A 23,866-nucleotide genomic window follows, 5' to 3' on the forward strand; every position below is an offset into this window, starting at 1 on the left:
CCTGACAGCGGCTGACTTCCACCGCCTTCATCATCATTATCTCCACTTTTGTCAATGCCATTGTCAACGCCTTCATCATCACTTCAGCCTGCACCTTCATCATCACCAGTGCAGTCTCTATCACCACCATCTCCCCTATCACATCATCACCGGCATCACGCCACCACCATCTCCATCAAGCTTCTGACATCAGATCAGCTGACGGGGAGAGAGACGAGCTCGTTCTGAACTCTAGAGATGAGGCTAACCCAACCATCTGCTTTCCAAATCGGAGGAGAGGCGGTTAAGTAAGTCACGTCTAAATATAGTGGGAGAATATTCCAGCTCTGAGGCTTGTTGCTGTCCCCACGACAGCCATTAGCTGTAATCATGTCAGCGCTGATGTCACACGAGGCGACAGGACAAAGGAGGACGCGTCAACACCGTCACCCTGGTCGTCAAAAGAAGAAGCCAGAAAAAAAAAAAAAAAAAGAAAGAAAAGAAAAGGGATCCGTGTTTGATTGAAGCAGTCAGCTATGACGTGCCCGTCTCGGAAGGCATCACCCGATCTGAGGATTGGATAAGATCGGGATCAAATAAAGATAGGTACATGCACATGGTGGATAGGTTCAGATTTGGGATAAGACTGAAACCTGTTTGATGGTGTGTGTATATTTATGCTGGGATGTTCTCCTCAGCTGTCTGCGGGGATGACAGCTCGATTACAGCGGGCGCCAGACGAACCTTCATCGTTGTTGGTCTTAACTGGCAGGCTGAACACAGTGTTACACATGGCCAATAATGGCAAGCTTACTCATACACACACTTCTGTGTTTCTCCTATAATTTTAACCGCACACACACAGCGCTGGTTTTAGTCAACTTCACTTTTGATTTAATGTTCATCCGTGAGAGGTGTAGTTTTGGTGTGGGTGCATTTGTAGCAATGAAGCATATTTAATTGTAATAACTGGTACTTTAAGAGGGAATCAGAATTTTTTGTGATTAATTTTTATTGTGATGACATCGTTGGTGCTTTGCGGTCACTGCTGGCGGTGTTTCTGTGATTCCCGTAGCTCACGTGTCAAACAGTATGGGTGCTACTGTGACGCCTTTTCCTTGGATGTTCAGTCGATGAATTGTGAGTTTCTGTCGAGGGTGCTCTTTTTTCCTGTGTCTGTTCAGCCATAGTAGCTATTGCCAGTCATGCCAGCAATGCAGTTTTTGTTTTTTCCCCTCAACAAACATCTGCTGCTACTGACAAAACCATAAAAAGTATCACTTCCTATGCGCAAGGGTATGTTTTCTGTGAAAGACCCACCCAAAGCCAGGTGTCAGAAACAGCAAATGTAAATGCTTTCAGGAATAAGGCTCAATCCCTAACGTGCTACATTAATAAGTGACAAAGAACCATTTTTCTGCTGATTATTATTTTACATTAGATTAACAAGTCCATAGAGCCCTTTAAGAAGAAAAGACTCAGTTAAAAATCTGTTTATCAGTGGTGGTGTTTTGCTGCCCATGAATAAATATATAGGAGGCAAGAGCACAGAATGTAGACTTAATCTGCTATCCCTGTATTGTCTGGCTGCATTCTATGGAGTTAAATGCAATATGTGCTGTGTGCGATGAAATCTAGCCTATACTGCTTTATTGTGTGGAAAAATACTGAGCTGTTGTAAATGCGAACTACACGCTTACATAGGAAATGGGTGACAAAAGGTGATTGTGATTCTGCCGGTTGTTTGTCTTTTATCAGTCAGACAGATGGAGAGGCTGCAGATGGAGCCATGTGCTGTTTATGATTTCAAGCAAGCCAGGTGAACAGGCCACACTGTAACCAACTCATCACTATTCACCCACAACTCTGACTGAACAACAGACCCAAGAGAGGGGTGAGGGAGGGCGGGGGGGGTGGTGGACTGTTTTTCCAGCAGCCTTCCATCTCTTCCTTTTCTCTCCCTCTCTCTCTCTCTCTCTCTCTTTCTGTGTGTATGTGAGTGTCTGTACGAGCAACCTCCACTTATCCAAATCGCTCCCCTTCCCACCTACATAAAAAACCTTTCCTGCGATCCCCCTGTACATGCGTAGGCTGTGTGGTGGGTTGTCATGACGACAGGCCTCCCTGCTGCCAGCCTACCTGGGATTGGCTTTGTGCCTCTTCTGATTGGTGCTCGGCAGCCCCCGGGCCTGCGCCGCCGCTCTCAAACGACACTTTGATGGAGTTTTATTGCCGCTCCTTCCGTCTCTAAATCGCTCCTGCTGTCATCTTTATTTTGATTTATGTATTCCCTGATCTATTTATGCATGTGAACGAGGGGAGGGGAGGAGAGGTGGGGGAAGAGGAGGAGGAGATGGAGGAGGAGGAGGAGGAGGAGGAGGGGAGGGTGGCAGAGGAAGACAGCGACAGCTACAATGCTCGCTACTATACTCAGGGGAACGCCTGCGGTACATTTGCCTTTTAAAGGCTTCGGCGACAGACAAGCACAGCACAGCAGCAGAGCGCTACAAAGCCTTGTCTGTGGCTCCTAAGTCCCCCCCACCCGCCCCATCCCACCCCTCACCACCCGCCCCCCTCCTGAGTCAATAGGCACTGTATGCATGTTCTGTACGCGCAGACAAAAAAGGTATTCTTTCAACTGCACCCGGGCTCTCTGAAGAGGGTTAAACGGTGCTGCTCACCGCTGTGGGAATTACACGAAAAACCAAAGGCGAAGGAAAAGACATGCAGGGTGTTATTGCTGCTACAGAACGCTCCGGAAACAAGAGCGATCAGACCAGAGCAGGGATTTCGCGCACAATATGCCGGGCTTTCATCTGCCTTCGTCTCTCTCTGATGAGCCTCTGTAAGACGGCAAAGGCGAAGCGTCTGGAAGGTTCTGAGAGGACAGGTAGAGAAGAACAAGCCGTCCTCCTCAGGAAGGAAGGCCCGCTTCAAAGAGTGGATGCTCACAAAAGGGATTTCTCGCTGAGACAGAGACCCAGTGGCCTTGCCTTCCTTAAAAAAAAAACGCTATCAAACAGATCGGTTGAGGTCGGAGCAGGCAGCTCAGAAGCACCTCAGAGTTCTGGCACTGTAGCGGTATTTAAGTGGTCGAAAAGATCAATAGCCAAGGGTAAACGAGATTGATTTGGGAAAGGGTCAATAAAGGATTCTTACTCGGAGAGCAATGTTGTGGTAGAGCAGGGGTACAAGTGGAACAAAAGCTGAAACCTTCGATTTATCATGGCCGACAAATAAGGCAGGCCTTGAGTACAATACTCCTCTATGTGAGTTCTTGAAAGAAACATTGCCAAGGAAAAGGCATCAATACAACTTTAACAAAGATAATTACAATGTTCTGGTGTAAATGGTCATTAGCTAACAGGAGAAAAGTGTGGTAATGCTGGGCAGCTCCCAAGAGTAAATGTAATACCACTTTTACACCAGGTAAGCAGGTTTTACACGCTTTTTTTTGCCCTGCAACAACCTGCTAAAAAAAAAAAAAAAAAAAAAAAAAAAAAAGTGGGTGACACCATTTACATTAGCAATCCCTGACTGCATATTTCACCTTCGCATTATTTGGTGTCGCAATATCCCAACCCGACTGCAACGCTTTCATTGACATTCTACCCTGGCAATCTCTCATTACAGCTACACGATGAATATAAGTCAGTGTCCAAGCCAAAAAACAGGGATTTATTGGAAATTTAGCATATTACATAAAGTCTCATTGAGGTTAGGATTGTCTACATAAAGCGTACAATTTGTCCTGTATCACTTGCTGTGCTGTTTACACCTCTTACCTGGGACTGTTGCAAGGTGCAGAAAGTGGTACTGAAATGCAGGAAACCTGTTTACACTGTATGGTGGAGGGATTTTAAGTCGTGCTAAAAGGGTGTGGGGTAACTACATGATGTGAAGCAAGGTGCTTCTGAATAAGGGAAAGCAGCTACAAAAAACTTCTTAAAATAAAATAAAAAATACTGCAGCTTATTGCAGGCCACTAATGCAGTTTAGTATAGTAACTTTTAGGGAAACAAATGTGTTCAATAAAGAAAAAACACAAAGCGATACAGGGCCTGGAGATACGCTGCTTACTACAAAGAGCCGCACTTAACAGGCTGTGGTATTTTAGCTGTTGCTTCTTTGACTGTGTGTGTGTGTGTGTGCGTGCGTGTGTGCGTACGTGAATGTGTTTGTGTTTGTACCTGTGGTATTGTGCTTGGAGGAACTGGAACTCATCCTTGATCCTGTCACAGGAGTCAGAGGTTGTGAATTTCAGCTGCTGCGATGAAGCCTGCCCAGGAGAAGAAAAGAAAGAAAAAAAAGAAAAACAGAGAAAAGAAAAAGAAAGAAAGAACCAAGTGGAAAGAGAAAGAAGGGGAGAAAGGGAGTGGGAGGGGGAGGGAGAAAGAGAGAGGAAAAGGGGAACAGAGAGAAAAAAAAAAAAGTAATTAAAAACATGACCATGAAATCAACCAGTTTTCAATTTGGCGCAGCCCAGTGGCTTGAACACGTCGCCATGTACCAGGAATTGCCTTGGTGTAATAGCGCACATACCATAAACACAGCAAAATAAACACATTAACAGACACAATGCACACCAAGGTTATGCGGTTTAATTTTCATTAAAGCGACTTACCTATATAAAAACATATACTCTTACTCAATGACACAGTAATGACATCTAAAATGATTGTGCAAACTGTAGCTCAATGGGCAGAGCACAGGAAGAATAAAGTTACCGGTCTGATCTGCACTGGAGCCAGCCATACAAACAATATGCATTCATGTCAAAGCATCCCATCTAATAGCACCGATCTCATGTTGAAGCGTTTCATCTGTGGTCTAAGGTGCACACCGTCTCTCGTCCCCATACAAGCAAGGCCACACTTCTTTCACCGAATCTGAGTGTTGCTGTTAGCCCTTATTGTCATTCTGTCCACAATATATTCCCCAGGCAGCAGTGGATGGCCTGGTTGTGTGTTGGAGCCAGCAGCGCAGCAAGCATCAAACCCAAATAGGGACAAAATCTCATTATTTCTCAGCAGGCTGCATAATGGGTCAGGTGGGAAAAAAAAAAAAAATCGACATTTTCTCACTACGATTGAGCGGGCATAAAAAAGCATCAGAAATCTGATTGCAGCACTTACGGGAAGCTAGCCTCGCCGCTGTTAGGGATGACCTGTCGCTTTGTACCGCGCTCCCCATGGCGTGTCGCTCAGCTTCGTTTTTAACTACAAATAGGCTGCTTCGCATTCACACGCAACCACAGTCGGGGAATAATGCGAAGCACAAGGACTGCTTCTGGTTGGAGGAATAAGCGTAGTCTAGTTTTGCTCTGCCTGCTTCAAAGGCTGAATTATCTTTTGGTGCTTTGTAGCTCAGTGGGCAGAGCCTGGCTGTAACACTGCCAAGCCACCCAGGGTTAAAAATGTGCACTTGTGGTGCTGTAAGGCAGTTTGAATATAAATGGTATAGGTTATATTATTATGTACGAAAGCATTAACACCCACAGGCATTTGACCAACTCCGGAGCCTTGAGGTCAGAGTGTTAGGCACACACACAGAGGTTACGAGGTCATTCAAAAGACCAAAAACACACTGGCCTGCAAAGCAGCGGGTGAGTGTAGCGAGTTCAGCTATTACACTTTCAAATGTCATGAGAAGTGCTGACATTATCATGCTGCCGCCACACACACAAGCCCTCAATCTACACACACTGAGCCGCTGCTTGGAGACAGAGGCTCTGACTGTAAAGCAGCGTAACCTTTTCCATTATCTCTCCAGCCAGCACGCCACGCACCAAACACAGCAAACAGCAGCGAGGCTACATGGGTCTGCGCCACACAGAGCCTGTGTCAACACAAGGCTCTTAGCTACAGGCAGCCACGCAGCTCACACTGCAATAACTGTTCCCTGCACTGGCACGGCTTCTCAACGCTGGCACGCCTGTTTGAGTGTTTATGTGCATGTGTGTGTGTGTGTGTGCCTGCAGGTTGCCCCCTATGCTGGAGGGTGGAGTTGTGGCCCTAGATCCGATTTCCTGTCTGTGTAGTGCAGTATGCAAACGTTTAAAATACCAAAGGTTGTCTTAGTCAACAGCCCTAGACTATTCTGCTCCGTCCAAAAGAAGGACAGAAACAAAGACAGAAAGCAAGACAGAAAGAAAGACAGATAGAAAGACAGAAAGAAAGAAAAGTTTGAGAAAGCAAAAAAACAAAAGAAAGCAAAGACAAAAAAGCAAAAAAATGAACCCTGATGCACTTCCCACCCCCACAGGAGTGACTCAGTAAGATCCTACACCAGCCACGCAGTCCTCCAACCTTTAGATCCTGGGGAAGAGCTGTGGACCAATGGGATGACAGGCTATAACACTTTTTAACCCCTCTATAACATTTAGCCTATTTTTGTCAGGAAACATTTTCATTGCCCAAGCGCCATTTGTGAATCCCAAATAAAAACACACTTTACCTCCTACTCGACTTGTTTTACCAGCCGAGCCGATCTCCACAATAGCGCAGACCTCTAAAACAATGGTTGACGGCTGGCCAAAGTGTCAGCTATTGCAGGAGACAAATTTACTGGCCCCGGTCGAAGTGCAGCCACACTTGGCTGGTGGCTGGTATTAATTTTCCAGCTTGGCTTTATGCAGACGTTTTGCACGGACTGCTAACAGGAGGAAAGGCAGACTGCAGGCACAGCGCTCAGCCTCAAAGAACGTCACAACCCTGGAGAAATGGCATAATCTGAACCTGCTAGAACAAGGTATAACATACAGTAGGTGGCAGCAGGGCTGTGCAATATATTGGTTTTATATCAATACAGGGTTGCACTGAGCTAGGTAAAAAAAAAAAAATCCTCTTACATTGCTACCTGGACATAGAATAATCTGCAGAGCTTGCAACACCTCAATAATCTAGTCCCCTTGGAAGAATTTAAAGAGATCCTAAAAGTAACTTCCTTAATTAAGCTAAATTCTGCCTCTTTTTCAATGTATGTTCTCAATGCCTGTATTCCTGTCTAATATGTTTTATTAGTAGATTTCAATCTACTGGTTAAATAAAGGTTAAAAAAAAAAAATCAACATCATGCAATTTTCTGAACTTATTAAGCTGCTCTGGATGTTGTTTATTAAAGCTCTCTTGTGTGTAAATATGTGAATGCACCAACAGCCATCCCTTCATTGTCATAATATCAATATTGAGGTATTTGTTGGAGCAGATTGTGGTATTTGATTTTGTCTGTATCGCCCATTCCTGGGTGATAGTCATCTGAGACTGGCTGCTTTTACTAATGATATTTGTATTTTTGATCAAAAACTCAATGAGACAGAAAGATGGTATAGGAATCACTGCCGGCCAAATGCACAAAACATGTTTTCTTCCCTGTGAACATGCAAAAGCAAAGGAGCTTAGAGCTACAAGAGCCATTTTTGACCAAGCTGCCCTGATACTTTTACCACTGTCAGTACAGGACTATGAAAGCATTTCACGGCTGCATGCAGTACACAGAGCTAACAATGTTTATTATTTCTCTCTCTCCGTGACCAAAACAAGGTGCTCTATGGGGGCCCGAGAGCCCACAACAGATGGATGCCCATAATGTTAATGAAATACTGCCATAATATGGTGACACATGCCATCTGCTGTGACAAAAAAAAGGTGCCTGTACGCTGCGTGAGTGTAAATGTGTTTGTGCAAGAGGAGAGTGGTGTGTGTGTGTGTGTGTATGTGTGGAGAGAAATAGCCTGGATGGTGCAAGTGTGATAGAGAGGGATGTATGTGTTAGAGCAAACGAGATAGCCTTAATAGTGAACGTGTGTGTGTGTGTGTGTGTGTAAGAGAGACAGATTGCGTGTGTGTGTGTGTGTGTGTATGTGTGTGTGTGCGTGTGTGTGGGGTGTGATAAGCCTCTATATGATGCTTGGTTGCCAGATGAACAAATATTCACCACCGTGAATCATACACATAGCAAGGATACAACAGCCCACACACTATCTCTCTCTCTCTCTCATACAGAATTTGCATAGCGCTCACACACACACACACACACACACACACACACACACACACACACACACACACACACACACACACACAGTACCTAAATGTAGGACAATCTCTAATTTGATTCTGCCCTGCTCCTTTGAGACGTAATTAAAGCATTAAAAAGCTTTGTGCGCTGGTGGGGCAATTGAGACAGTCTTCAGCGAATAAATGGGATTCATCGTTTCAGGAAATTGCTGCCCCACCCCCACCCCCCACTCCTGCCTGCCGCCGCCCCCACCCCCCTCTCTCTCCTCATCATCTGGTTCAATCCATGTGAAATCTACTGTGAACCATAATGTCTATCTTAAATAACAATTACAAAGCTAAGGCTGCGCTTCTGCTCTGTAGATCAGTCAGCAAAGGCAAAGGGGAGGGGACAGAGATTACTGGGAAGGGGGGGGGGGGCGCTCACACACACACACACACACACACACACACACACACAAGCATTCAGACACACAAGAAGTGCACACATACACAAACAGAGAGCACACACATCCGCCTATGCGCACACACACACGCAATAACAGCGGGTATCATCGGAAAACATCCTCCTCAGTATAAATCCTGCCCGAGGGTAGCGGCAGTGTGGGGATTGTATTTCCTGGAGCACTGCCTGACTGTTTACATCTCAGCTGGAGTTGCGTGTGTGTGTGTGTGTGTGTTGGGGGAGGGCTAGAGCCTTGGCATTGTAATCATTCACTAATGACTGGATGTTATCTCACTCCTACTTTTAAATGAATGCAGCAGATCTGCACTGACTAACAGTTGGCCTATTTCTCGACACCAGGCTGTCTGTCTGCTCCATAGCAACAGTCCCAAGGATGCCATTTCAGCATGTACGCCTTCTCCGTCCACACAAACACACACAAACACACCAACACATGTACTTGCACAGCCTGGTTAGAGCATGGCAGATAGACGCAGGCATCATTATTGTTTAAGGATAAAGTGTTTCGCAAAAATCAGCACCTCTGTTAACTGACAACAACGGAAAAGTCCTCAGTATTTCTGTTTACAGCTGCCATAAGTGAAATGGCAAAAATGAGGGCCTTTTAGTCCCAACTGTCAATAAACATAAGTTGTCACTGAGTCTGGCAGCAATGAGAACCATGCAGACTAGACATGCACCGATTGCAATTTTCTTGGTTCTGATTACTGATTTTTTTAAAAGTCTGACCTGCTGATTCTCATTTTCTGTCTTTCTAAGAACTATATTTGACAGCATACATAAACATTTTTGTAACTTTTCCTGAAAAAAAAACTTGGCCTGGACCCTTTGCTGTATATCATTCTGTCTCTCTGCCCTGTATTTCCCGTTTCTCTCCACTGTCCTAGCAATTAAAGCAGAAATGTAAAAAAAAAAAAAAAAAAAAATTGATTTTTCATTTTCTCAAAAATGTATCATGCTTACCTGCCAAAGTGGCTGGTAGATGAAGTCACTGGCTAGACAGATTTTTTTTTTTTTTTTTTAAACCAGCCAAAAATAATAAAATGCTTTTCATTGTTGCAATTTGCCATCATTGCTATTTAGCATGTCATCTTGGTCTCGTATGTGATTGTCAATAAATATTTTAGTATTGTGCAGTAATAATAAAGGTAACTTTGACTGTATGTAGAAATACAAGGAGGTGGCAACTTGCATTGACCGTGGCAGCAGTGGTCTCACCAGCCTGAAGTCCAGCTGTTTCTTTTTTTTAACTTCCTGGGGGCTCCACTCCTGACTGACACTATTACATACTACACACATGCAGCAGATTGAAGCAGCAGCAAATCAGTAGCTTTCTCTAGCACATGTAGGAAATTCGTTTTTTCCACCATCCAGAGTGACAGGTGGTCTCCATAATTTACTCACCCAAGAGCAATTCCTACATTTGGCAAGGGGTGAGTGTTAATTTTGAACCCTTAGGAAGTGGGTTTTTGCCATACGCACATCGCCATGGGTGCTGGGCTAATGAAAAGTAACAATGGAAAAGGCGTAGAGCCCGCACACCAGTACTCCGTATTAGACCTTTATTATTAAAACAATGTTTCGATCAGCGTGTGATCTTTGTCAAGTTGCTGAACCCTGACAGGAGTTTAGAGCCTTTCAAGAGTAGCAACAAAGTAGGTAGACAGTTTACATGTGCTTTGTGTCTTCTTCACTCGTGAACTTCCATGCCAACGTGTTTAGCATGTGTGTGCATTTGGCTATGACATTAGTGTCACTGTGTGTGTGATGTAAACCACTGTGGGGAATATGTGCACATAAATTTGACTGGCACACAATCGGATACATCTGAGACTGATCAGCCAGTCACCGGTCATGGCCGATCGAGCTGAAAACCGGCCAATTCCGGTCACGGGTTGATCGATTGCTGCATCTCTAATCTAGACTCAACCATGAGATTAAGTGCTTCTTCAGATTTTTTTGTCAACAATCTATTAAAGCACTAAAAAGTATTAATTAGCCTTTTTTAGCTGAGGTGAATAGCAAGGTTGGAGAGTGTAGAGTTAAATCTAAGAGCTAGGTGTGGGCAAAGTGTGAGCAGACTTTGTGTGAATGCGGGTATGATCAGTGCTTAGAGCAACTTCAGCTTTCGGGATGCCAGAATTTACTGTTAAGCCTTCTGGCACTATCTTGGGAGTAATTCAAAGCATCTGTCATGGGGAGGTGCCCACTTGATAAATCCAGTGATATACCTGCTCTTCCCAGCCCCTTTCCCTGCAAAATCCAAGTTTCCATGAGGGCATCCACACTGGTTTAACAGCACGAGGGATAGTTGTGTCCGAAAAGTGCGGAATATGCATTTAAAATGTAGGAAAACCTCTCATGTCGCCAAAATCCTCCATGACATGATTCACTGAGCCAGAAGTTGAGGGCTTAAGCCTTTTGCTAATACACAAGCAGCAAACAAGATCAGATCTTCCACCTAAGAATAGCTCCAACCAAACAATTCCATCTAAATATCCCGGATTAGTGTTTGGACTAAAGCGTATGTGCCCAGTGATCTGAGAGAGGGACAAGGCTAACTGGCCTGCAGCCAAGCTCGCCCTGGCCAACACAGCCCGGGCCGAGCCAGCCTCGCTGTTAGCTGCTCGGTGTGTGTGTGTGTGTGTTCTGTGTGTGTGTGAGTGTCTGTGTGAGAGAGAGTGAGAGAGAGGCTGAGGAATAGGATTGTGTCTTCAGCCGCTCTGGACAGGGGCTTTAGATAGAGCGCGGGGAGAGCCTAATCCTGTTTGGGCCAGGAATTTGATTTTGATTATTATCTCTCGCGGACCAAGCCAAGGCTTACCCCCATTTCTGCAGCATTACCCCCCCCCACCCCAAACACACACACACACACCCCCCTCCCCTCTCTTACTCCCCCCGCTTGCAGCCCAGCAGATTTGACCTCGTTAAGACGCTTTAAAGGGGATTATTCTACTTTTATCACTTCGAGTGAAGTGCCCTCGCAAACACAGGCTTGGCATGGCTCGGCCTCCCTCCCCACTTTGTTGAACTATCTCGACCCCCCGCGCAAGGCTGGCCAAGCACGGCAGTACAAACACACACAAACATGACACCGAGGGCACGCCGCTCCACACACATGTACACACGAAGGCGGTAGTCAACGCCTACACACACACACACACACACACACACACACACACACACAGGAACATACACAAACACAGCTGACACAAAGTTGGGAGGTGGGGGACGTGGGGGGGGGCAGGCATACTACCACACAGCTACATACTCACACACACACACACGCACACACACACACACACGCACGCACGCACACACAGACACACACACACACACACACAGGAAAAGTGTGCAGACTGCAAAGCTGGGGGAAATGGGCAATTTGTCAAAAGTGGGGAAAGTGGTGAGGGCGACAGGCCTGTGGGTTTGGAGACCATGGCTGAGATTAAAGCCAACGCTGCTGAAGGGGGGCTGTGAGATTACACCCAGTACGGTTGTGCAGATGATTGATGCCTGGTTGTAAAAACCAAGGTTATTACTTACAAGAGTGAGGGAAGGGGGTGGGTCGGGGGGCAGGAGGAGGAGGAGGAGAGGAAGATTACTCCCAAGGTTCAGAAACAAATAAGTGGACAATGAAAGCGGAAGGCTGGGAGTGCCAGCAACATGTGACTAACACTGAGCCGCTGGCAAAGGAACCCTCGCTTTAATCTGCTCGGTGGAGGGGCCACCACAAAAGTTTCTAGGAACACATATTAGACTTAAACCAATGTATCAGTTGGCTAAAATTGGTCTTTGGCTAAAAATTGAACCCCCACCCCCACCGGAGTAATCATTCCAGCATGGTGTGGGAGCCTTTTACTTATTTAGCTTCAGGGGTGGCAGTGTGTAAAACCTGCAGTGACACCTGCCTTCCCCTGCCTCAGGGAGCTGCTAACCCACCAAAAAGAATTTCATTTGTATGGACTTCAACGGAGACTGTCACATGATAGTCTAATGCTGTTTCAGGGGCTTTTCCACCCTGCCAAGAATAAAATTCTGGGGGAAAACACTGGCTCCCTACAAATGTTTTTTTTTCCTTCTTTTTTTTTGCTGTGAAAATAGCTGAATGTAACAGAATGGTTCACCCACAAAAAAATAAAAAATAAAATAAAATAAAAAGATTTCCAATTTGTCATTCCTGGGAAGATATGAAAATTTTATGAGGATTATTCTGGCTAAAATAATTGGGATTCACAATACTGTCCCCATAATAATCAAAATATGCTTAGAACTTTGAAAATGGCAATAACGCATACCGGGCTCGTGTACATTTTGCTAGGAAATACAGGCAAACCGATCCTTCAGCCATGGTGACACATTTAGGATTTTGGAATGATTGGGGAGAGGCGAGCTCCCCTTTGTCACATTCACCATGATCAAGTTTTCGTGAGTGTTTTTCCATCACAATCCAAGCTAAAATCCTATATTGTCCCATTCTTACTCACAAGCTTCCCGTCTTGCAGGATACAATAGTGCAGCATGGGCATCCGTGTGTAGGGCCCAAACCATGAACAAATTATATGTGGAAAAACTCAACAGCAAGTGACATGAGTAACCGGCATAAGCCTTCAAATGCAAAGTTTTTGGTTGGAAACTATTTCCTGCTAGATAACAAAGGCAAACTGCATCTATCCACCTCTAATTTGTACTCATTAGTAGTGGACAGAGACAATTAGCTGGTATTCTTTGGTAGGAAAAAGCTCTCAATGACACTTTGTGTTTTGGGTGAACTATTCCTTAAAAAGACACTGAGTACTGGCACAAAATATCGGCATTGGTAAGGTTCAGTAAAAAAAAAAATATCAGTACTGGTCTTCAAAAAGCTGAATCTGAATGCATATTGTGAACATGAGGAATGAAGGCGACTTTCTGAGCAAAAAAAAGGATTAAGGGTCTACTGGACAGCTTAAACGAACCCCATCAGCTTCCCCCTTCTGTACACACACACACACACACACACACACGCACTGAGAGAGGGAGGTTTTCATAGCCTCACTGTGAATCCTCTTGGTATTTGAATGGGCTTTTTGGTGGGGATGAGGCGCCGTGTTGTTCCAGTCAGTCTATTCTGTGGGCCCTGCTGCTCTCAGACACACAGACAGAGCAGCTAATTCTCTTGTCTGGCCCGGTGCAGAGTCCCGGGTTCTGCTGGGTCTAAGGGGGGCCCGGGCCGGGCCAGGCCGGGCCCAATCAAACAGCCCCCCGCCATGCCGCTTTGTTCCAGCCCAGCGCCCCGTTCAGCTCTGGGGTAGGGCTGCCCGCTCCCCTCTCTCTCCTCCTCCCACACACCTCCTTGCAGGGAGCCACCGCTGAATACTGATGTAGCCGCTCCCCTCCACAGCACCCCCCAGCACCAGCTCACTCCCACACACACACATACCACCTGATGAGCTCTCAACTGTGTGTGAGAACGTGCACAAACACACACACACACACTTATTACCATTTTACTTTTTTCTCTCCCAAGCTCAGCATCCTTCACTCACGCACAAACATGCACAGGCTCTCACACACACACACACACACACACACAAATCTGCACATACACTGAAAGAGAATAATGTATATAGACAACAAAAGGCCATCCCACACAAACAAAGCAGTCAATCGCTTATGAATTTGTAAAATGACAGCCCATACTACATTCCTCCCCCACATCGACATACACGCCTCATGCATAAATACTGCAGAAACACACACACACACACATACACACACACTTATTCACGCTGGTAGCTGCTGCACTCAAGCAAAGCCAAAAAAAAAACATGGTAAAACTGAGTTGACATCTGTTTTTCTTTATTTTGAAGTTCTTTCTGGTGAATTTGATGCAGTGGTTTCTGCGAGGCAGAGCAGCCCAGCCACACAAAGAGGTACACCTACGATTCAGCCTGCAAATCTGTTCCTGGGTATGGTCTGAACAAACTCCCATCTTACTTCAGTAAATATTGCGAAGTGATTGTGAAACTATAACCTCCATCAACCAGGAATGTTTCCAGACACTAGATGAAAATCTTTGCTGTTGCTTCCCACGCATGATCACATTTGAAATCTGCAGCACCTCAAACTGTAGTCAAATCTGTTGTGAGCTAATTAATTGGGATGAGCAGATTATTAGACTCAGGGCTGTGGGAAGTGGTGATGGGACAGCTACAATCTTCACTAATGAGCTCTCTTCAAGATCTACCTTACATCGTCCTCGCCTTACTGAATTATATCCCCCACTCATATCTTCCATCCTTTACACGCTCTGATCTGAGAAAAAAAATCCTTCTAAAAATCCCAGCTTTCCTTCACTCTTGCTATTTCTACACTTCTCTCCTACGGTATCAGGTTGCACTGTTCACAATGGTCGCTTATAATGTTGGTGATTTAGGAATTTTAGCCTTCTCTGGTATTGCACTCGTTGTAAGATGCATAAGAGCCCCATGGATAAGAGCCTCATCTAAATGCCTAAAAGGTAAAAATGTGAATGTAAGCTGTTGAAACCACTTAGGTCTATAAAGCCACCCATTAGTTACTGAGTGATACAGGCCAATGTTGATCCATTAGGAGCTGTAGTCTTGGTTCATTAATAGCTTTAGCTCATGTTGTCATCCCCCAGGATGAAACAGATTGTCTGTTCATGACTGGCTTGTTCATCATAAGTGATATTTCAGACACTGCTGGTCAAATTGTGACAAAACTTGGAGAGAAATTATACTGAGCAGCCCAAGGAGAACTATCTATCTCTTATTCATTCATTCACTTGTTCGTGTCACTGCTGACACAGTTTTGCCAAAACTTGGGAAAATGATGCATCACATCACTGCCTTCTAAAATTACAGCAACTGGTGCAAGTGGAGTGTGACAATTACGTTAAATGTCAAAATTATAAACTTGATAACCGGTCATATTGTAATCCACAGAGATTTTGAATGGCATGCAGTTTGGTGCCCATGCAGTCGGCAGAAGTCCTCTCATGGAATATTTGACACCAGGAAAATCAATGAACACCATGGTGGATTTTTCAGGAGGAACAAAACTAATAAATACATAAATCTGAATTTTCTCTTGTTATTTTACACTATCCACCTTATTGTGGGATGCAGAAGTAAACAGTTGAACATGTTGAGCTTTGTTTTTTTGTGCTGTACTTCCATTTGATCGCTTCCCTGCCAACTACATTGACTAGCTTACTTGACCACATTGTGGGAGCACACCCAAAAATCAATCAGTTGTTGTGTTGGCTGCTGTGGTCAAAGGTGAATTAGCTAGGCAATGACTGGAGGTGCCTGAGTGGAGGCCATGCACAAAAAAACAAAAAAACAAACAAAACATAAAGTGAACATAATTTATTGGAGGACAGCTGTAAATCACATTGTAAACTGTCCAGAATTCTCTCGATCTTCCCTGCAGATGTTTACACTGTAGGATTGGATGATACGGACAAAATCAAGTATCACAATATTTTGACAGAAAACCTTCATCTACATCAATACCATGACAATGTAAAACGGTAAGATCAGAAAGTTGTATCCTTTTTCTGTAATGCAGCCTTTAAAACCAGTAAAAGACAACATTTACCATATCACAATGTTAGGATAACCAAAATCCCAGACGATATCTAGTCTCCTATGGTATCAATTATACTGTTATATTGCCAAACTCTTTCACACTATCAACACTTATTTTGTATTTATTTTTAATATGTGAATGACTCAATAAAGCAGATTTCCAAAGCCAGAGTCCTCTGAGTGATGGTTCCCCTTCAGTTATTCCTGTCTCGCACAATAAACAACCACTTGGTGACATTTTTGTTAGTGATTGGCCCAGAGGGGGGCCGCAACATGTTTACTGTTGCCTTGTTTCAGAGTCTCATCAGGCCAGAGGCAGCCAAACTTCAGTGAACAGAGCAAAAGCTCTGTGTGTGTGTGTGTGTGTGTGTGTGTGTGTGTGTTTGTTTGTTTGTAAGTGTGCCTGCTTCCCTGAGTTAAGAGTCCAAGTGTGTGAAATGTGGGTTTACAAGTGTATCTTCTCTGCCTGGCTGAGTCTGAGTTACTGTGTGCTTATGAAGAAGACGGGGGCTGGAAGAGGTCCTGGTCCACCCCATGCAGACCCCCCCTCCCGAAAAAAAAAGCACACAAACACACACACATAGCATTTAGACAATCATCCAGTGTGGCCCTCTACAAAAATCAATATCACCTGTGACCCGTAGCCTCAACTCGGCCCCTCAAAAACTGGGACCCTGCAGGGTGGGGGCAGGGGTGGGGGGGTGGAGGGGGCTCCGTTTGTCATGCTAATGAGCTGGCCTGCCCTTAACGACCCAGACATCTGCTGGCCTGTGTGTGTGTGTCAAGCCCCACATTCAATTTGTTCCCCAGATACAAAAAGCAGATAAGACCCTTGAGGCCAGGATGTATGTATGTATGTGCGTGCGTGCGTGCGTGCGTGTGTGTGTCCGTCCTTGTTATTTAGGCTGCATGAGTGAAAGGAAAAAATCCTTTTATTTCTGTGCGTGTACTGGAGCAATCATTACCACAATGAGAAGTGTACTTAGGAAAGAGAAGAGAGCCAAAGTGTGTGTGTGTGTGTGTGTGTGTGTGTGTTGCACTGACTACTCATACTTTCCCGTGTGTGTGCATACATACATGTGCATCACTGCACACACGCATCACTGCACGCACACACACACACACACACACACACACACACACACACACACACACACACACACAGCCAGGCTTGTAGCACACACAAGCACGTGTGTGTGTGTGTGTGTGTGTGTAGCAGAGCGGCTGAGCAGCGGTGGGAGGGAGTTTGTTTAATGGGCGAGACAGGGGACCATGGGGATTAAGCTCCCCCCAGCTGGAGGCTTTAGAGGAAAGGCTGGGGGCTGTTCTGTTAATTCAAGTGGGCTTAATAATGCCTGTGCACCCTCTGCCCCTGACCCTCCCACCACTACATCAGATCTGGGAGGAAATGCATGATAAAGGGAGACAAGCAGGAGGAGTGTGTGTATGTGTGTGTGTCTGTGTGTGTGTACAACCTGTGGCCATCTCTACAGTCAGGGCAGAGCTCAGGGGGGCTTGAGAGATTTGGCCTCCATATTACTTACGCTACATGCCGGCTTTGGCACTGGGCCTTCCTGTTGCTCCACTTTCACACCGCAGCCAGCTTTGTTGAAGCTGCATCAGGATTAATCAACACTCAAAACAATATGGCAAACACTATCAACTGGGTCAGGCACCGCACTAATATCAAATGGGGCTTTCTTCTCTTAAACCAATGAACTGTAGTCCTAACCTGCTGCAGTGGATTATACTTTATAATACACCCATTGAAAAAATTACACATCAAACCTTGTTTAACCTTTGTCCTCTTTGTTTCCAGCGGGGACGATGACCTGGAATGGCCATCATCATTATCGCCATCATCATCAACTGGCTAAGTTTATCGGCCTTCCTCCATAATAAACAAATGTCACACCACAGCTGGAAGAAATATGGCTTGGATGTATCACTCAGGCTTACAAGTTTGGCATAATATTAGCAGAAACATGAAGTATATACATTTTGTATATGTTTTCCCAAAGTAAGCAGACATGTTGTGTAACTCGGAAATCATTCCACCACTGTTATAAAGTCATTCACATTAGTTTTCCTAAAAGCAGCAGCACTTTTGGTTTTGATAACTTCAAACTGGGAGGAATAAAATCTCCCCACCAGAAAATAGTCCCCAAGGAAGTTTCCTCACACAGAGAATAATCAGTTCTGTGGTTTATGGATGGTGACAACTTCATCAGCCACAGAAACATAACATTATAAGGTGGGTTTTTCAACCAAAAATTCATATTTGAAAATGGAGGGATTTTGATTACATGTTGTGATATCTTTAGTACCCCTGCATAAAGCATGTTTGGAAAAAACCTAGTGATGAGCAAAGTGGAAAAACCAGACGAGCCAAACATTAGAGAGGAAAATCCTTCTGAGTGTGAAAACATTTTAGTTTCTAAAAGTGACTCATTGCCTATCATTTGGAGATACAGATGAAGTACACTAGGATTGTAACTTCAATCAAAAATAATAAAGCTGCGATTGTTTTAAATTTGTAAATGAGGACCACGGGAATAGGACAGCACAAGTGAAAACAAGACTTAAATTTGTCTTCACTGCTGCTACTGCTTTTGAGACTACTGCTGCTACTTTCAATCAGACAAAGCAACATGATTAATAATCATGATCAAAATGTTAAACAAAATAGTTAAGATGACCAATTTGCCATAAAATGATCAAAATTCAACCAAATCAACTGCTTTTCTCATACTCCCACAAAAACAGCACAACAGTGGGAAATGTAACCCAGTAGCTCTTTGTTCATTCAGTGCTCCTCAGCTTGTTGTAGCCAAATTTCATTCATATAGTCTAAAGCCGACTGCTCACTACTACCTGAGCTTAAAAAAAAAAAAAGTGAAAAGACAGCATTTTAATATAGTTTTCATTTCTATTTTTGAGCTTTCTATCTAAATAAAATTCATGACAGCAGGTGACAAATTTATCCCCCTTAAAAAAAACACAATGGGGGCTTCAGAAAGACAGATAGACAGAAAGAAAGAAAGAAAGATGGAAAGAAAGAGACAGAGAAAGAAAGAAAGAAAGAAAGAAAGAAAGAAAGAAAGAAAGAAAGAAAGAAAGAAAGAAAGAAAGAAAGAAAGAAAGAAAGAAATTTGATTCAGTGGTGATTGAGTCAGCTTGAGATCCATCTCCTGTCAATACGAGACAGCGCTGTGACTCTCCCATCCTCCAGCTCCTTATCTTTCAGACTCATATCTATATGGCTGTCACATATTTCCCCATCCACAGGCCCCTGTGACAACATCAGCGGCGGAGGGGGAGCTGGGTTTGAAAAGGGGTATAGTGTGTGTGTGTGTATAGTGCGTTTATGGAGAGCACATGCTGGGGTGGGGGTGGGGTGGAAGTACTGGGGCGTGTGTATAGGATGGGGGTGTCGTAGGTAAAAACTAAAGCAGCTGACTGCTTAGATTTGAAGGCTGAACAAACCGCCTCGGTTGTGACGAAGCATCGTGCTAAATCCGTAATCCCCATTTTTAATCCCGTGTGTTGGGTTTTAATACTCCAATCAAGCAGCATAAGGGCACTCAATTGGATTAGAAAAATAACCTCCTATGAGACAGGCAGGCAGGAGTGGAATGGCTGGGGTCTTTCACCTTGGCAAAGGTGACTGAACTTCACCGACTTCAACCCAATCAGGAGGTGCCGGCTTCACCCAGGGGGGAAAATGTACAGGCAGCAGCTCTCTGTGGTGACATCTTCTCCCCACGGAGCAGATAATATTCTCCAAAATGTAACATAGGGATGGAATTTAGTCATGTGAAGGTAACTGTGAAATGAGCATCACTATTTTGTGACTCAAATTGAGCAAAAAATTATATGCTGCAATATTACAGATTTCCGGAGATTTTATGACAAAACTGTCTCATTTCTCTTTCTCTCCAACTAATTTTTTCCTACAAAAAAGCAACATAAAAGGTCAGCCACCTTTTCGACATGGAAAGCACACAACCTCCATCCAACCGAAAAGTTGATCCATTCCTTGGTTCCACATTGCCAAATCATGAGAAATAATGAAACAGAACTATTTGAGACAGAACAGCACCAACAAGAAGAGAACAGTATCTTCTTTTCTTCAAATGCTGGGTGACAAAATAATTTAAAAAAAGAAATATGAAAGGACACAATAGATTCAGTGTCCTTCCATAACTTCAGCAACATATCTACTAAGCTTCAATTGTATCATCTCACTTTATTTATACATTGATAAAGGTATCTGAGCATACAGAGGATGCAGTCAAAACCTGAATTTGTTTTTCCAGCAGCTAAATTTATAGTTGGCATGGTTTGAAAAACCCTCATTGGTTTTTTACAGTCAGTCTCAGACTATTTCAGTTCAACTCAGTGGGAGGCATCGCTTGGCTTGTGCAGGCTTCCACTGGTCTGACAAGTCTGGCTGGGACCAGAGGTTTCCAGCTCCTCACATCCTGCTCTCAGCACACATTGGCTGGCTCACAGCAGCAGCAACAACACACTGTAGCACAGTCAGGCTGCTACACTGACTGACTGCCAAAGGGCAAACCATTCATGTCACACAAGACATTTCGGTTTCTAGCCTCAGCAAACTCCTTCCCCTTTTGGTGGTAAAGGAACCGGCGGTGTGTACGAGACGTTGCCAGGCAGAAATAGAGGGCACAGTCCATGGCAACGCAACACTCTTCTTGCTATTGTGTTTACCTTTCCCCACTTATCATGTTGTTGCGGTTGGCCTTGGAGTGGCAAGGTTTTACAGTGGAAACTAGGGCTGGGCAATTTATCAATATCACATTGATATTGTGATATAAGACTACAAAGGATTTTGGATATTGTAATACTATGATATGGTGTAAGTGTTGCCTTTCCCCGGTTTTAAAGGCTACATGACATTAAAGAAATGCAATTTTCACAACTTATCAGAGCTGATCTATTATTTGCCTCTACCTGCTTGGCCATCATATCCACATATCTAATCACTGCTTATCACAAATCTCTTGTGTGTAAACATATTAGGAAAGCACCAGCAGCCGTCCATACAATATCCTCACAAAACTGATAGAGGTATGCAGTCAAAGATGTTGTGATATTCGATTTTGTCCCAAATGGCAACCCTTCACTGTCTGCCAGTTGCTTAAATGACATGTTAAAGTAGCATTTAAAGGTCGCAGCCACGTCCCGTTTCTTTCAGGTCCTGACTCCTGTGATAGATCCGAGTCCTGTGCTGAAAGAGCTGCCAGTCCATAGCAATACTGGGGCAACTGAGCGTTTCCACACTGGCTTGTTTTAACCAAGTCTGACAAGTAACACAATTCTGTCAGTCACCACACGTAAATGTTTGACCAATGGGCTGAGAGTCCTCTTCCCTGATGAATGCATGCACTGGACTGAGTTTCTGTTACCATGGAAACTTGAGATTTAGGGGAATAGAGGAGATGTAGGCTTTTTCCAATCATAATAACACCCACCCACCTACACATGAATCGTGTGTAGTGGGTTTTGAGCATATCATTGTACATAGCATGGCTGCATTTTCCTTAGATGCCACAAGAACCGCACCTGCCTAATTCTGCATTTTTCTTGACTGCTTTATGAGTAACTGGACCTAGGACCTTTTAGTTTTTAGTTTATTAGATTTATTTATATCAGGGGGCATACACAAAACACATTCATCTCAAACAAAGAGGGAAATATGCTTTGTACCAAATTTAGCTTCTGGCTCATTTCTATCTTTGGGTTTGGAGTTTCAAAGAACACGGGGAAATGAGACTACAGCTGCACATGCACATGGCTGCAAAACTCAAATGTTAGAAAAAACGTGATTATGAGATTCATTAAAGTGACCTGATTTGCGAGATGACCTCAGCACCTTCATTTAGAAAAGTTTCACAGGGTCCAAATCTAAAATTGGCTCTCATTTTCTGCCACCACGTCTCCTCATGCCATGTCTCTACAATGTCCAACCATCTGCACAACCCCACATTGACTCCAACAACACAAGTGTGCGCAGTTATATCTAAATATTATTAATATCACAGCCACAGGACACACTGCACAATCTCCCGATGCCACTGTATGAATTGTGAGGCACTGGCACAAAAACAAGTTGCACGCACAAGTAGCCTAAACCTAACCTGCCTGGATAAATCAGTTGCAAGGCGCAAGTGGCTGATTTCTCTGAAAATTATCAAAATAAAATGCACTTACTGAGTGTCTGGATTGTGGAAACATCATGTCAGTTCCTTGTTTGTTGTTCTCCTTCCCAAATACGATGAATGGTGTGCCCCTGGATGGTTCGTTTTGCCTTGCGTTGGTCCTTTGTCCAAAGCTAGCTGATGCAAGCTAGCCCAGCCAGAAACACAGGAGCTGCTGACCAGCGACAGCAAGACGGCTAGCTAACGGCAGCTAGCGACCACCCCCCAAAAAATAAGCTGAATAGGTGATACACTTTGCAGTTAGCAAGGAAAATTAAGTCCGTGTCTTGTCTGGCTGATGCAAGACCCTTCAGCTGTACCTGTCCCGACCCTGTATTTACTGTGTCAGTGACCAGGAAACCACCATCTACTCTGCTCCTCGCTGGCTAAGCTAATTCTTCAAAAGCTGTCAGTCAAAATGATTCATCGCTGTTACAAGCTTTCCGCCTGTAACGCACCAGCAGCGGCGGCAGCAAGGCGAGCTCCACGCATGTAAATTAATAACGTTATGCACAAAGTGGGATTTATCATGTAACGTTACGCTTTCTCTCTCTCTTTTTCTTTCTTTCTTTCTTTCCTCGCAGTGGTGGTACTTGACAGCTTGCTCGCTTTTCCCCCTCTACAACAGCCAGCTGCAACTAGCTTGATTTAACACAATACACAACGCACAAACAGGCAAAAAGCTGCCCGAGTCTCAAGAATAACAAAATGTCTCCTGATACGTTTAAGTTGAATCCCGTTGCTTCAAACAACAACACATAATAATGACTCACGCGAGTAAAAAAAAAAAAAAAAGAAAGAAAGAAAAAAAAAGGAAGGGAGGGAGGGGGGATACCGAGGCACCGATTCAATGTGATAAGACAGCAAATTAACTTGCAAATGCAATCGTCCGTGCGTGGAGTCAAACTGAGCAGCTATCCCGTATATAGAGGAGTCCCGGGGAAACTGTGAATTTGTCAGCGGCGGTGAGGCTGGGAAGTCATTCCAGTCCTGGAGCTAGGCGCGACGCTGCTGAACGCCCCACATAGAAACACGGCGGGCAGATGCTGCACGGCGCCGGGCAGATCTACACGCCGCGGCTCTACCTCCGCACCGGGCTGATGTCTGAGCGCCGAGCGCCTCTGGTGGAGAGCTTGCCAGTCAATCTAGAGCTCACAGAGCTGTAATCTGTGGCAGAGCTCCACTGTCATCAACATGCAGAGCCAGCCCCAGACTTTTGGTGGGCCCAAACCCTTCCAACTATAGGCCTAATCCCACCACCTGGCAATTATAAATCCATTTTATGTGTCGCTTTTCTGTGGCTGTGCTCCTAAACGATGGTATAGAGCACTGATGCCAAAAGGATAGTGCTGCCAACCTGTTTTGTAGGCCAAAGACTTGAGGATTGCTTGATGTCTGTTTCTACAGTTACAATCAGAGCGTTTCCAGATGGGTGTCAAAAAACATCAAGTGTGTTTCTAAGGTGCTGAGCCACCACAAGTTGCCAGGACAGCTTCAGTGCTCCTTGGTATAGACTCTACAAGCCTCTGGAACTGAACAGGAGGGATAATATTAAACTTCATATATATCTATATATATCTA

At 44.5% G+C, this 23,866-nt stretch overlaps 1 protein-coding gene across 2 annotated transcripts in view; it reads right to left on the reverse strand.

Moving 5' to 3' along the window:
* Window positions 1-23,320, reverse strand: part of tle5 (TLE family member 5, transcriptional modulator) — a 40,754-nt gene extending 17,434 nt beyond the window's left edge. Inside the window, exons 1-2 of one of the 2 annotated variants that reach the window (XM_030050202.1) lie at window positions 22,299-23,320; window positions 4,170-4,258 (exon numbers count right to left, since the gene is read on the reverse strand). In XM_030050202.1, the coding sequence (XP_029906062.1) occupies window positions 4,170-4,258; window positions 22,299-22,325 (116 nt within the window). In that variant the 5' untranslated portion in view covers window positions 22,326-23,320. The remainder of the gene's footprint in view (window positions 1-4,169; window positions 4,259-22,298) is intronic. The other variant, XM_030050201.1, reaches the window with a different exon arrangement.
* Window positions 23,321-23,866: the final 546 nt, after the last annotated feature.

This window comes from Myripristis murdjan, chromosome 4, assembly GCF_902150065.1.
Source record: "Myripristis murdjan chromosome 4, fMyrMur1.1, whole genome shotgun sequence".
NCBI classification, from domain to species: Eukaryota; Metazoa; Chordata; class Actinopteri; order Holocentriformes; family Holocentridae; genus Myripristis; species Myripristis murdjan.